The sequence below is a fragment of the Eucalyptus grandis genome, chromosome 4 (assembly GCF_016545825.1).
Source record: "Eucalyptus grandis isolate ANBG69807.140 chromosome 4, ASM1654582v1, whole genome shotgun sequence".
Lineage (NCBI taxonomy): Eukaryota > Viridiplantae > Streptophyta > Magnoliopsida > Myrtales > Myrtaceae > Eucalyptus > Eucalyptus grandis.
In genome coordinates this window covers 29,652,870-29,668,406 of record NC_052615.1, presented here as the reverse complement: position 1 = coordinate 29,668,406, position 15,537 = coordinate 29,652,870, and the positions used below count along the sequence as shown (strand labels likewise).

The window sequence follows — 15,537 nt, the reverse complement described above, 5'->3', positions numbered from 1 at the left end:
AAAACGAGCGAGCCGAGTGTTGAATGGTGAGCAAAGAAGTTGTTTATCTCGATTTTGGCAAATTGAATACTAAGAAGACAAATAAGACAAAAGAGAATGAATACAAGAGGAGGATGCTATAAGGAGTTGTTTATGCCCTTTTAGACGCCGTCTTCTCAAAAATATTTTCCTCCTTTGTAAATCATGACCGTTAAACGCCGTAAAAGACGTTAAAATATAAGTTATTAAAGAATAATGTAAAATTACTTAAACTACTCACTAAATAGTTGTTTAATGTTGTTGATGCCGTTTATTTTAAGGTTTTATCTATATTAAAAAAATTATAAATATTATATCATATATATACTAACTAGGCCTAGTCCGGGTTGGATCGACCTTGAACTCCTAGGACCAAGAATCAACCCGCATAGTGCTGGTTCAGGAATCTTAGGACCAAGGACCGACCCAATCTCCTTGAGAATTGGACCAAGACCGAAAAATTGTTTTTTAATTAATTTATTTTTAAGCAATAAAAGATAATAAAAAATGAGAAAGTTATTTTCAATAGTTGAGGCGTTGCCTTACAAGTGGACCCTTCTGAAAAAAAAAAAAAAATATTGTCACCATTTTCCATTTTCCTTGGTGAGGGGATCTTCGGATGATTATAGGGAAAATTACCTAATCAGTTCTAAAGTTATTGCACGGGTGTCAATTCAACGTTGAACTTGTCAAGTTTGTCAATTTAAGCATAAACATTTGCATGGAATTTTAAATGTAGTTATTCTGACCAACTTTCGCGTGAAATGGTAACGTGATGATCTAGTTATCGCCGGTCGTCTTATATGGCATGTTGCCATGTCAACTATTTCCGCAAAATTGGCCAAAAGAATTACATGGGGAATTTTGTGCCAAAATCTATAAATGAAAAAAAAAAAAATTAAAAAATCGAGTATTGAATTGACATATTACATTAGGTTTAGAACTAATTAGACAATTTCCTTGATGCTTATATATAATGCGTCAATTATATGAATAACTTATTATCACATAGTTTTTGTGTTGAGTGTTTTTGCTAACACTAAAGATGCATGTTTGGAGTAGGGATCCTTTTCATATGGCGAAATCCGAAATTATCCAGTGCCAGAAAATTATCGTTTGGTGATCGTATCAAATTTGGCTTCCCCAATTCCTTTACTCGGAGGGAACAAATCGGCACATTGTTCTTATGTACCACGGTGCACTTGGTCGGAGATTCTCGTGTTCGAACAGAAACAGCTGATTCATATGCGCCGCGCTTTCGGCAGAAAAAGGCAACGATCATGGTTGAAATCTGTGTGGAAAAAAAGATTGACTGAATGTTTCACCGCCCTTCCCAGAACTTAAAGCAAACTATATTTTGTCCTTATGTCTTTGGGATCATGGCAATTTGTATTCTTCTTTTTTATACGAGAATATAGAAAAACCTGAAACTTTACCGTCCTTAATTTTTAAATAGTGTAACCAAATCCTAAAACGTGAGATTTGAGATGCGAGATTATAGAGCGAGTAGTGAATCGCTACGCCTGAGGTTGTAGCTACAAGCACCTCCATATGGTTGCTCCACCTAGGAAGGCTTTGAGGTGGTTGACGAGCTTGGTCTTGAAAAATTCCACATCAAGTTGGCATAACCCAAAAAGATTAAAAAAAAAAAAAAATCTAGACGATTTGAAATCAAAAGAATCCTAGATCGGCGTCTTGTGGCATCGTCATGTCCATTTTAGCAAAATCCATACTCAAGGATGACGGGGATCTCTTTGAGAAGTATAATGACTATTTTAAATATAAAAAAAAAAGTGAATGGTATATTTTAAATTTTGGATAAGAATATAGTAATCTTTTGTGATATTATCTCTTTCAAGAACGACGAAGAGCATTTGCTTCCTTCAACGCGTCTATCAATTGGAATTCATCTAGGACCCAAGTGCAAACCCGCCTCCCTTTTTTTCTTTTTTGGGGTGGAGCGCCCACCTTCTTTAATAATTAGTAGTTAGCATAGCAAGTTTTAGGGATTTAAGTAGATTTGACGAATGTATATCAATGTTTTTGCACTTGCACACATGGAATGTGTGCATGAAATCAAAGTGAACATAAATAAAACGATGGCAGACCAGGAATACAAAAGTCCATCCGCTTCATCATCTCGTGTTGTAACCGGCGGAATCGTAGATTTCTAGTATAGTAGCAATGGCAGAGGATTTCTTCGACCCAACAAACCTAGCTTGTACGAAGGAGGTAAAACTTTGGACCATGCGAAAGGCCACAAACACGACAAAGGTCCTAAACATTGATTTTCTAGGTCAACTCTCATCTGGTGGTCGGATCATTCTTTGTCTCCCTTTGACCGGTTGAGTTCCATTCTTTAAGTTACGATTTTCCTCAAAGTCAGGCGTAGAAGGAGGACTCGTGCTAAAAATCGTGTGCAATCTTGTCTTTCCTTAACTCTCTTTACTTATATATGTTGCCATATTACAGGTTATTATAAAAGTTTGTTTGATCACATAACAGATTTTGAACAGAAATCTGGTGTTTCACAAATCTGATTTTGTTTCTTATCCAGACTTTAATTACAATTTATTTTTATTCCGTGATTATTTGTTAAGATTTCTTTTAAACACCTATTCACCCCCCTTTAGATGATCTTAGTAGTATTATCAAGAGTCACCGCCGACACCATTAGCAATGATAATGTTCTTGCCTTTATGGGAAAAAAAAAAATCGATTAGGCTTCGTCAGTGACCTCATGGAGGTCATCACCGGCCAAGTTATGAGAAGTGATGAGTAAATGTGCATTTGGTAACGTTTTTGTTAAAAAATTGTTCTAGGGAATAGAAATAGAAAACTATTTCTGTTCCTTAGAACAATTTTTAAACAGAAAAACGCGTTTGGTAATGTACAAAATTTATATTTTTGGAATAGAAAAAGAACTGAAACACGTTTGGTAAACTTGTATAAGTTTTTTTGTTTCTTTTAATTTTTTAATATTTAATATTTATTTTTTATTTTTTATTTTTCTTCCTTTTGGCCGGCGGCCTTGCCCAGCCATGACGATGCTCCGGCGAGATCGCTGGCCCTCGACGGCCGATCATCGTCCATGGCCGAGGCCAATGACCGGCCAAAGGAAAAGAAGAAGAAAATTAAAAGAAGGAACAAATAGGCGAGAGAAAAATTGTTTCTCAAAAGTGTTTCCGGGAACAAGAAACAAGTTTTTCTTATTTCTTGTTTCTATTCCAAATTTTTTCCTTAGATTATAAACAAGTCCCGGGAACAAAAACGTAAACAAACAAATTTCTATTCTTTTATTGTTCCCCCACAGAAATTGTGTTCATGACCAGAAAGAAAGAACACAAACAAACAGCCACTAAATAACTTTTCGGTGGATTGTTTAACGTACGCTGAACTAATTAAAGAGATGGATCATTATAGGTTATTTTAAGAGAAAATAATGTATTTTACTAGTGAAGGGGTATATAACCAAGAAAAAAATGCATGTTTAAAGCTTACTACTAGTGGACAAACATTTGTGAACAACTCGTTGAAGTGATCTCTTTCCCTTGCACTTGCACTTAGCTGGTCAGTCAATGTACTGAACATTGGCCACGGTTAGCTTCTTGGATTGCATAACAAATGCACGATTTGCTCGTATTTGCATGTACTGTTCTAAACGGTAGTAGATCAATCACGATTAGTCAACTCTCTTGAATGAAGTCGGATTCCTTTTTCCTACTTCTGGGTGTATATTTGTAGACCCTCCGGAATATATGGCCGTGGTCTGTCCGCACACCAATCTAATCTCCATTAGTCTTTCTTTTGATCACCTGATGGAATCAGAGCCTTTTTGTACATTATCATCAGTTCGATGTTATAGTTCTATGCCAATGAAGCGATGATGCATCGGTTGCGTAGAGATACACGCCAATGCGACTGCACCCCCTCCACAACTTTATTCGTTGAGATGTGTCATCCAAGCACTATAAAAAAAAACTAGCAACCCTGGCTGCTCTGATGGTGCTAAGGACAATTCACCTTTAGTTGACATTCGAAAATTCTACTTGGTCCAATTGGATCGATTAGACCTCGTTGTTTAAATTTAATGGGTGCTTGTGCTAGATCTCACACAGAATTTTCCCAAAGGTTTTCAAACCCTCTATGAAAAAAGTTTGTATTACCCTTCAACCTCAGTCATATAAGGCATTGTGATGTTTGAATAAATAAATAAATAAAGTAGAGTCAGGAGAAGAGAAAATCTCCCGAAATTTCACTACCTTCTTCTAAATGTTCTTCTAAACACTTCCTCTTTCGACCTCGATATTTGAAGGTTAGAGTAAAAAATTCGATATGATAAGATGAACTAGTTTGGTAAATATGCTCTCATCTTGATATCCTATAGACCATAATGATTTTTCGAGATCAGAGAACCTCAAAGTGGAGATTAATGATATTCGGAGACTAAATAGTAGCCCCATTTAATGGTTCGAAGCAATGCCTTGAGCGTCGGGAAAGTATAACCATCTCAAATATACATTAATTTTCCTCTTTATCACTGTTGTGCCAAGGATAATTTGCACATGTCCACATCCCAAGTCCCAGCTCCTGTCAACATCATTTTTTCCTTTCCGCAGCCAGTGGTTCTAATTGGTGGGCACTGACAGCTAAGAAACGAAACGAAACCATGTCCCAGTTTAATTTATGCTTTGCCGGACCACAGGATGAAAGAAGACGACAATCATCGATGTTCTTATCCTTGCCTTGGAGATTAACATTCCATCGAAGGATAGTGACGGTGATCGAGCCAGGGCGGAGCCGAACGACGATTAAGTACTGCAGAAGCTTCTATCGTTCAACAGTCAAGATCAAGCTCCGAAGTGGGGTGGCGAATAAGGAAATGGAAATGAAGGTGAAGATCTTACATTTCAACATGCTTGAAAGTTTTAACAATTTTGGACTACGACTTCTAGACTCGAGCGAGTCAAAGTCACGGTTAAAATTCAAATCTCGACTAAGCACGGTCAGAGTCAGAATTCCCAGCAGCCGCGACTCTGTTATGTTACCGTGGAAAAGTCCGAATAATGTACTTCCGTCACAAAACCACCAATTTGGCCAATTCTTGGCACTATGGCTACATATGATAATCCAAATTTGAGACCGGATAAGGTAATATATTCTATACAGTGTTTGGGAACGTCCTTTGGATCAGATAAATCTAGATATGTCTGGATAAAGTACCGGATAAGAAATCCAAGAGAGGGGATGGGATAAAGTCTGACTAAATTAGAATAGATTATTGAAAACCACTTAACAAAGCGTGAAGCAATATTTATTTAATCTGTAATCACTAATCAATCACGAATCTTTCGAAACCAAATTGGCCTATAAATCCTTCTATAATAATTTGTTCTGTCAAATTTGAAAGTTTGAAGTAGCATAGCCCATTAGAAGAAGAAACATCTTGGGTAAATTTGGCGCCGTCCTGTAATATCCATGCTCGTTGTCCCATTGTTAGCTTCTCTCATGTAAATAGAACTGCAATTTGGCCAACATCAGTTTAACATATATTGGCGACTTCAAAACAATACTTGATAGAGTAGCTACAAAAGGTGACATGTGGTTGATGACAAGGTCACCATCTGAGCAAATTAACATGCCTTGAATGTGGAGGAAATCGGGGGGACAATAATGTAAAGAGGACTTGCATTTCACAAAGCATCAACTTATGGCCCCATAAGAATTTTTATATAAAAAAAAAAAGTGAAGTCATAAGCAACAATTCTTTTGTTTTTCTTGTTGAAGCAAGAGGCTCCAAGCTGCTCTCAATGGGGCAATGAAGCCATATAGTATATACACTCTACTCATTTGTAGATTTCTTCAGGCCAAAGTTGTTAGAACTAGAGTTTTCCATTTCACTCTTTTAATCTAATTAAATTGTTTAATTTTCATTTCTTTAATAAAATTAAACTTTCTTTATTTAATTATTTTACAGTCTTAATTTGAAGTTTACCAAACACTCGAAAGTATCAAATATGTCCATATAAACTATACGGGGGATTTATTATCTCATTTTATGTGATCCTATCCTAGTTCTTGTCCTGGCAACCAAATGCAACTTAAAGGATTAGTCTCAAGAGGCCAAATCCCGATGTATTAGCCTTTTTTTGTTGGATCCTGACTTGTGCCGTGATCAATCGATATGCTCAGGTTGCCGTAATGGAATACAATGCGACATTATCGGCTTTATCCTAAAATCGAATTTTGTCTACCAGTTCCATATCTAATTTTGGATTGTTTAAGATGAGCAGCCAATTCAATTTAAACATCAATCTTCAACTCTTTGACGACGGCTACAAAAGAAACAAGAAATTCAAATTGCTTACCATATTTGACTAGAAAGATGGCATGACACTCATTCCTTACCTACTGAATTAATGTAGTATATTGACAAAGATCGGTCTCAGTTCTCATTTTTGGTAGTTGCAGCTTCCAGAAAGAGAACAAGGGGTAGATAAACGAGTTTAATACCTCTTAACGTTGAATAACAAGAGCAGCTTGAAAGCCTAAGTACTTTTTGATCGCCTCCCTTCTGTATCCTTCCCTTTCCTTTTTTCCAGCTAACATCTATCGAGAAGGGAAGAGAACATTAAACAAGGCACAAACTCATTTGAGAAAAAACACAAGGATAAGCCGAGTGTTAAATTATTGAGCCAATTTCTAGAAACCCCTTGAAAGATTTGAGCTAGAAAATACAAGAAAATCCTAGAAGAATCTATGGAATTATCTCTGCAAATGGCAGAGATATTTGCCTTAAAAAAGCCTATTTTTCTTTTAAAAAAAATTGTAAAAGAAACTCCTAGAAGATGGCCTAAGTCGGTGGAGTGTCCCTATAAATAGGGAAGGAGGTGGGGAGCGTAGAAAGGCAGAGCAAAAGGTAAGCTCCTCCCCTTCCTTTGTACTTTGTACTACAACTAAATAAAAAAAAGCTTTCTTTTGTTGTTCCCTTGCTGCCACTCTTTTTATATATTCTTATAATTACTTTGTCCAACCATTTCCTACCCATATTGTTATTTCCTTAGCCCTCTTGAAAGTGCACACACAAAACACACTTGCGCACACATTAATCACACGCTTCCGCAAATACCAACAGTGGTATCAGAGCCACATCTTTGGTTGGTATTGGGCATTTGTCCTACTTACCCACTCCTAAAACTACCCTTTCCAAATTCCCAATAACTAAACCATGGCCAACTCTAGCTCATCCTCATTTCCCATCCCCATTTTTGATGGGAACAACTATGACTTTTGGAGCATAAAAATGACTACATTCTTGATGGCCCAAGACTTATGGGACATCGTGGAAAAATGTTGCGAGGCTCCACCAGAAGGTGCAAGTGTTTCGAAGGATCAACTACAAAAGGATGCAAGGGCGCTATATTTTATCCAACAAGCGCTCTTGGAAACCGTATTTCCAAGAATTATTGGAGCGAGGACTGCAAAAGAGGCTTGGGATATACTGAGAGAGGAATTTCAAGGATCGGAAAAGGTACGCACTATTCGCCTTCAAACACTGAGAAGAGATTTTGAGAATTCTAAAATGAAAAATTATGAGACCGTACAAGAATATTGTGGAAAATTAAAGGAACTCGTTAATCAAATGAGAGCCTATGGAGATGGGATAACTGATCAAAGGGTTGTTGAGAAAATATTGGTGTCACTTACCAAAAATACAACTCCATAGTTACAACTATAGAAGGAACTAAAGACTTGACGACCCTATCAGTGAGTGAATTAATTGGCTCTCTAGAAGCACATGAGAAAAGACTAATGGCACAAGATGAAGATTCAGTTGAAAGCGCCTTTCAGTCTAAAGTAAATATACGGTCTCATCAAACTAAAAATGGTGGAAGGAGCTCATGGAAAAACAAAAGAGGAGGAGAAATTATAAAAAAGGAAAATTATCCACCTTGTGGTATTTGCAAGAAAAAACAAATCATTTGGAGAAGGATTGTTGGTTTAAAAATAAAAAACAATGCCGCTTTTGTAAAAGATATGGCCACGTAGAAAAAGATTGTCGCTCGAAAACAAATAATCGAGCAAACTATGCAGAAAAAAAAGAAAGTAAAGAAAATACATTCTATGCAGGCCAAGCGGCAAATGACAATAAAAGTGAAACATGGTACATCGATAGTGGGTATAGCAATCACATGACAGGGGACGAATCTATATTCACTAATATTGATAAGTCAGTGAAATCCCAAGTAAAGTTGGGCAATGGTGCATTAGTAGATGTCAAAGGAAAAGGCACCATCACCGTGGAAACGAATAAAGGCCCAAAATATATACATAATGTATATCTAGTCCCTCGTCTTGCACAAAATCTCTTAAGTGTGGGCCAAATGATACAAAGTGGGTATTCTCTATATTTTAATAGAGATACCTGCATTATCTATGATAAATATAAAAATGTCATTGCCTGTGTTAAGATGAAAAATAACAATTTTCCTATTCAATGGAAATATGTCAAAGATATAACCATGAAAGCTCAACTTGATGATTCATGGCTATGGCATCGAAGATTTGGCCACTTCAATTTTGCTGGGATAAAAATTCTTCATCAAAAAAATATGATGAAAGATTTCCAGCCATCATAGAAATTTCAGATGTTTGTGAAGGCTGTCTTCTTGGAAAACAACATAGACAGTCCTTCCCATCTGGAGGTGCATGGAAAGCTAAGAAGCCATTAGAACTTGTCCACACGGACGTGTGCGGTCCGATGAGGACACCTACACCCAGTCAAAATAAATATTTCATCCTATTCATTGACGATTACACAAGAATGACGTGGGTATACTTTCTTCGAGAAAGATCTGAGGTTTTCTCTATCTTCAGAAAATTCAAGAACCACGTCAAGAATCAAAGTGGCCAAAGAATCAAAGTCCTAAGAAGTGACAGAGGCATATAATACAATTCAAAGGAGTTTAATAAATTTTGTGAAGATGAAGGAGTCCATCATCAACTAACTGTTGGCTACGCCCCAGAACAAAATGGAGTAGCTGAAAGAAAAAATAGAACCGTCATGGAGATGGCAAGGTCTATGCTAAAAGAGAAAGGCCTTCCCAACACTTTTTGGGCAGAAACGGTTTATATGCAGATATACCAGTAAACAGGTGTCCAACGAAAGCTGTTCAAAATAAAACACCAGTCGAAGCATGGAGTGGATGGAAGCCTTCAGCAAAGCATCTCAAAGTGTTTGGATGCATTTGCTATGTCCACATCCCTCCTCAAAAAAGGAGTAAGCTAGATGAAAAGACAGAAAAAGGAATATTCCTTGGCTACAGTGACCAATCAAAAGGTTATCGGGTTTACAACCTAAGAATTAAGAAGCTTATGATTAGTCGAGACGTCGAGTTCGACGAAAATGCTGCATGGAATTGGGAGGACGAGAAGATTGAGAAGAAGTACATCACCTTGCCAGACATACCACCTGCTCAAGAGGAGTCACCGTCACAAGAAGAAGGAGAAGTACCGGATTCCACCGCTCACGACGTAACTCCACCAAGCTCTCCAAGGGTGACGCAAGAAGAATCTACTCCAGAGTCTCCCGTACTAAGGGTAAAAGCCCTTAGAAGAATTTACGACACATGCAACTTTGCTATTTTGGAACCAGAAAACTATGAACAAGCATCCAAAGATGAAGTCTGGAGAAAAGCCATGGAGGAAGAGATCAAGATGATTGAGAAAAATGAAACTTGGGAGCTTGTCGATCGACCCGAAGACAAAGAGATCATTGGAGTCAAGTGGGTCTACAAGACAAAGCTCAACGCGGATGGATCAATCCAGAGGCATAAAGCAAGGCTTGTGGCGAAAGGATACTTGCAACAACCAGGTATCGACTATACTGAAACTTTTGCTCCCGTCGCTCGCCTTGATACTATTCGAGCACTTATAGCCTTAGCGGCACAAAAGAATGGAAGATCCATCAACTAGATGTGAAGTCGGCATTTTTAAATGGATATCTTCAAGAAGAAATATATGTGGAACAACCACAAGGCTTTACTGTAATAAGCCAAGAAGAAAAAGTTCTCAAACTCAAGAAAGCCTTATATGGGTTAAAACAAGCACCACGTGCTTGGTATAGTAGAATCGATGAGTACTTCATCAAACAAGGATTCAGGAGGAGTATGAGTGAGCCGACACTCTACATCAAGACCCAAGGTAAGTCCAACACTCTCATTGTTTCTCTATATGTAGATGATCTTATATATACAGGAAACAATGAGACAATGATCCAAGAATTCAAAGAAGAAATGATGAAAACATTTGAAATGACGGACTTGGGCTTGATGAACTATTTCCTCGGTATTGAAGTCAATCAAGATGAAGGAATTTTCATCTCACAAAAGAAATATACCGAAAACCTCCTAAAGAAATTCAAGATGAACTATTGCAAAGCAGTTTCAACCCCGCTCATGACAAATGAAAAACTATTGGAGGAAGATGGAGCATAAAAAGCCGATGCCTCCCTCTATAGAAGTTTGATTGGTAGTCTGCTATATCTCACTGCTACACGACCAGATATTATGTATGCGACGAGTCTACTATCACGATTCATGCAAAGTCCGAGTCAAATTCACTTCGGAGCTGCTAAGAGAATTCTCGGATATTTACGAGGAACTATAGATTACGGCATTTGGTATCGCCCAAGTGCTAACGCCAAGCTCATTGGCTACACTGATAGCGACTGGGCTGGTTCAGCTGATGATAGGAAAAGTACAATTGCCTATGCATTCATTCTGGGTTTTGGAATATTCTCATGGGCATCCAAAAAACAAGACTCAGCCGAAGCTGAATACATCGCAGCTGCAATGACCGCCAGTCAAGCAATATGGTTTCGAAGAATTCTAGAAGACATTGGAGAAGCATAGATGGAATCAACTCCAATACTTTACGACAATAAGTCCGCAATTACTATATCAAAGAATCCAGTATTCCATGGAAGAACCAAACATATCGACATCAAATATCACTTCATACGAGAGGCGCAGAATAACAAAGAGATCGAGCTAAAATATTGCAAAACTGAGGAACAAGTAGCCGACATCTTCACTAAAGCACTATCGCGAGCCAAGTTTGAGACATTACAAGAAATGCTTGGAGTAACACGAAATTGGATCAAGGAGAAGTGTTAAATTATTGAGCCAATTTCTAGAAACCTCTTGAAAGATTTGAGCTAGAAAATACAAGAAAATCCTAGAAGAATCTATGGAATTATCTCTGCAAATGGCAGAGATATTTGCCTTAAAAAGCCTATTTTTCTTATAAAAAAATTGTAAAAGAAACTCCTAGAAGATGGTCTAAGTCGGTGGAGTGTCCCTATAAATAGGGAAGGAGGTGGGGAGCGTAGAAAGGCAGAGCAAAAGGTAAGCTCCTCCCCTTCCTTTGTACTTTGTACTACAACTAAATAAAAAAAGCTTTCTTTTGTTGTTCCCTTGCTGCCACTCTTTTTTATATATTCTTATAATTACTTTGTCCAACCATTTCCTACCCATATTGTTCTTTCCTTAGCCCTCTTGAAAGTGCACATACAAAACACACTTGCGCACACTTAATCACACTCTTCCGCAAATACCAACACCCAGAAAGGCCACAGGGAATACGAAACTCTGTGATGCACAGGAACTCAGACATCCTTCTCCAGAAAACAACAGGACAGTCTGAATATCGTTGAAAATGTCAATCCTGATGGGTTCCTGGTTATACTCTATTGAGCAACTTAGGGGCCATCTTAGGGATGATACAGAAGGAAAGAATTAAAGAACCGTGCCTGATGAAAGAATGAACAACTGGGGTGCAGAAAAATTAGGATGCATTCTGCACTGCACCCAGTTACAAGCAAATAATGAATCCAATTCCCTATTTTACATTTGGAAAGCTTTGAATTTAATAATAAAATGCCCGTTTGTAGAATCACGCGATTGTCAACTTTAAGTTCTGGTTCGAACCAGTGGTGATTGAGGGATGGGCGATCGAGGGGACATAATGCAGGGCGACCTCAACACATCGTCCATTCTTCGGAACGAGAGTCTGAGCCTTAGGTCGCTCTGCCAGCACTTCTCCTTCCTGTTCGGCTTATTGCCATTCCTCAGCACAAACTCTCGGATTCGTGCTAAAGCAAGCTTCGTGGTCTCCTCATTCATGTTGGCAATGCAAACTCTGAACCATCCTGGCTCTGAGCAGTGAAAGGAAGAACCCGGCGAGACATTGAGCTTGACATCGTTGATTATGACCCGCCACAGAGCCGTCTCTGCCTCTACGGTGCTGTCCATCAGAAGCCCCCTCAAATCCATCCATAAGAAGAGACCCGCATTGCCGTTCAAGCACTTGATGCCTACCTGACGAAGTCCGTCAGTGAAATCATTATGCCTCGTCGCTAACCTCTCTGCACTCTCCAACAGGAATTTCCCAATGAACTGATCGTCCGATAACATGGATGCAATTAGGTACTGAGTTTGGGAGGATACTAGACCGAAGCTGGACATCTTCCGGCTGCACTCCACCACGGCGTCATTGTATGAATACACAATCCCAACCCTGAAGCCAGGGAAACCCATATCTTTTGAGAGGCTATAAATTATATGCACGAGGTTGCGATTGTATTCTTGATCTTCCTCGATTATCTCTGCGATGCTTATGAAATCAGGCTGACGAAAGACTGTAGCAGCATATATCTCATCGCAAATGAGGTGGATGTTCTTCTCGTTGATGAAGCTCATGGCTTCTCTCAACGTGTCTCGGTCTAAGATGGTCCCTAGTGGGTTTGATGGATTGGTTAAGAGCAACCCTTTCACGGTGATATTGGCCTCAACAGCTTTTGCGTATGCTTCTTCCAAAGCTTTCCTGGTGACCTTGAAATTGTTAGAGCTGTGACAGACCACAGGGAGAAGCCGCGCTTCAGTCCTCCAACACAAATCTCGATCAAATCTGCAAAAAGATAATTTTGTTTTATTTTTCAATTAACTTGAGAAGAAACAAGTTGTCATTCATAAAAATATAGGTTCTGTTTCACCATTCATGTTCAAACTCAGCCTTCTTTGTTCTTCTTGGAGAAACATAACAGTCTTATGTGAAACTTTTAAGTCTTTATCCCAAAAGCTTATTAACAGAGATGCCATATTGAGTATTAAACGTGCCCAACACTCTCTAGCGTGAAAACCAAGCCTTATTCAATGCTTTCATTCTTTAAATTCACCCGATTCACTCACCAGGTCATTTGTGGACAGGTCAGATTAACTTTGAGATGAAGGAAAGTCATAATCAGTCTTTAGACAACCCTCAAAAAGCAGTTAAATTAAGCATTTTTTTTTTTTTGCAGGAGTAGAGATAGCTAAAGGCCCTAATCTGTCCCCTGGAAGATGTATCCAAGAATTACTGTTCAGGGAAAATTTAGCCTCTAAAAATGGCCTCATCTGTTTTGTCCCAACATTGTAAAGAATTCTCCCAAAACGGTACCCGATTTCAATCATTGTCAAGAGCCAGAGGTGACAATACACAGGAAAAAGGCATGTCCTTTCGGCCATAGCGTTTGGATGGTGACAATGAAATTTCGAGGCAACTTGCCCTGTGTCTTAATTCAGCTCCCCTAGTTATCATTGACTAAATCAAGTGCGGGCCATATCGACCAATAATGCTTGCCGGTCTTTGACCTTGCCGAAGTATTATGGATACTGTGAAAGAGATGGAGCGAAGCAAAACAGCTGGAAAATGATCTAATGTATCTTATTAGGATTGCCGACATCCGTCTTTGAAGATGGACACAGATTAAATTTGGTGTAAAATTCCCAATAGATGGCAAGCATAATGAGGCAACCCAATCATTTTCTTATTAATAAGATCAGTTTTGTGTCGTGATTAATAAAGAACACCGCTAAGCCGCATCATATGGATGGTATATTTTTTTTCCTAGTGGTAGCCAAGCATTATTTTAATCTTTTCCATGCCTAAGTTGGAAGGTGCGGCCGTCTAGTCGAATCTCCAATAATGTGAACAGTCGAAGCGCACCTAATCCCATCAGTTTTGCATTTATCATATTAACTAAGCACGTGATGTATTAGCTTAGAAAGCAGAAAATGATGCGAGATCTTACCCTGGATAGTAAGGGGTTGGCACCAAGAACGCATCGCCAGGATCAGCCAGGCAGAATGTGATCAGCTCGTGAGCTCCTGTGGCTCCTCCGCTCATGACAATCCGGTCGGGATCAAACTTGACCTTGTCCCCTCTCACTCTCCCCATGAACTTCGCCACAGCCTGCAAAAGATCATGGCTTTAAAATTCTATCCGTCGTCAAGCTCTCATATTACTTTCAAACATCGATTAATGGCGTAATGCATGAATTTGGGTACTGAAAAAGAGGAGCGAGACAATGAATTTGATTCCCAAACGTACGTTTCTGAACTCGGGCAAGCCATGATAGTCCTGAAAGATGGCAATGTCCCTGAACTTGTCCTTTCCTTCCTTAGTGCAGATGGAGGCTTCTGGGTTGTTGACGAGCCATTCTTGAACCAAGTCGAAACAGAGCTGAATATTGCAGCAAAAAAAAAAAAAAATTCACTTTCCGAGCTTTCGGCACAAGACCCATACGTTGAAAAAGAGGAACTACGAGCAAATTCGTTTTTTATTCCTTTTCTTTTACCTGATGTTCTGCAAGACCCATTTGGATGACACCACTGGGATTCTGCGTAGCATGAAATGGGTCACTGTAGTAGGCCTTCCACCCATCGAAATAGGGACAGTTCTCGGCATGGCCGTCGTTGGTTGCTTTACGAGACAACAGTGGCTTTCTGTTGCTTGAAACGTAACCCATCGTCTTCAAAGAAAAAAGGCTCGTCGGGTTTTTGACTCGGGTTTTTGACTTGGTAACTTATAAAATAGCAAGAAAGATGGACAAAGACGAAGGAGGAGTTTGCCGGAAAAGAGCACGAGATTGTTGTAGTGAGGAGCAAGAGAGGAAGTTGAGTGATCCCTGCCTCCGGAGATGGAATTATATATAGATATGCGCACACACGAAAGCGTTGGGCTTGACCTGAGCAGTGAGTGTAAGGGAAGGTTCTTGGAAATTAAGTACACTCCGAGTTTGGTAATAATCCTCTGGCCCACGAGGCCGGTTTGAAGGGTTGAGTTGGATGGTTGCTCCGACCACGAGTTTCAACGCGCGAGCGAGTACTTCTGAAATGCAGCCTTGCACGCGGTCCATTATGAAGATTGTGTTGAAGAGTCTTCCAAGAAAATCGGTGAAGAAAACTCCACAGTTTTTGTGCATCGCGGGTTACTGTATCACGTGTAATGAATGCTTTGAGAATTAGGTTACTGTATTGTGCATAAGGTTGCCAAGTAGCCAGAGGACACTGGGCGACAAGATGTCGACAATACTTAGCTGTTTGTCTTTTTTCCGATTGTCGACCTTAGGATGCATTTACTTCCGGAAAATAGTATATTACCAGGGAATGTTCCCCTTTTTTTTTTTTTTTTTTTAAT

The 15,537-nt window shown here is 39.1% G+C and overlaps 1 protein-coding gene across 1 annotated transcript; it reads right to left on the bottom strand.

Annotated features, from left to right (window-relative positions):
- Positions 1 to 11,855: 11,855 nt before the first annotated feature.
- On the bottom strand, positions 11,856 to 15,250 carry LOC120292955 (1-aminocyclopropane-1-carboxylate synthase-like). Its single transcript, XM_039311551.1, has 4 exons — positions 14,696 to 15,250; positions 14,449 to 14,580; positions 14,150 to 14,310; positions 11,856 to 12,987 (listed from the first exon to the last, which is right to left on the bottom strand). The coding sequence occupies exons 1-4, from the start codon at positions 14,864 to 14,866 to the stop codon at positions 11,991 to 11,993; spliced, it is 1,461 nt and encodes a 486-aa protein (XP_039167485.1). The 5' UTR covers positions 14,867 to 15,250; the 3' UTR covers positions 11,856 to 11,990.
- Positions 15,251 to 15,537: the final 287 nt, after the last annotated feature.

Coding starts and splice junctions, on each gene's coding strand:
- LOC120292955 (XM_039311551.1), bottom strand. CDS start 14,866: ATGGGTTACGTTTCAAGCAACAGAAAGCCACTGTTGTCTCGTAAAGCA. Junction 14,311..14,448: donor GCTTGCCCGAGTTCAGAAAC/GTACGTTTGGGA, acceptor GATCTTTTGCAG/GCTGTGGCGAAGTTCATGGG. Junction 12,988..14,149: donor CCAACCCCTTACTATCCAGG/GTAAGATCTCGC, acceptor ATCTTTTTGCAG/ATTTGATCGAGATTTGTGTT.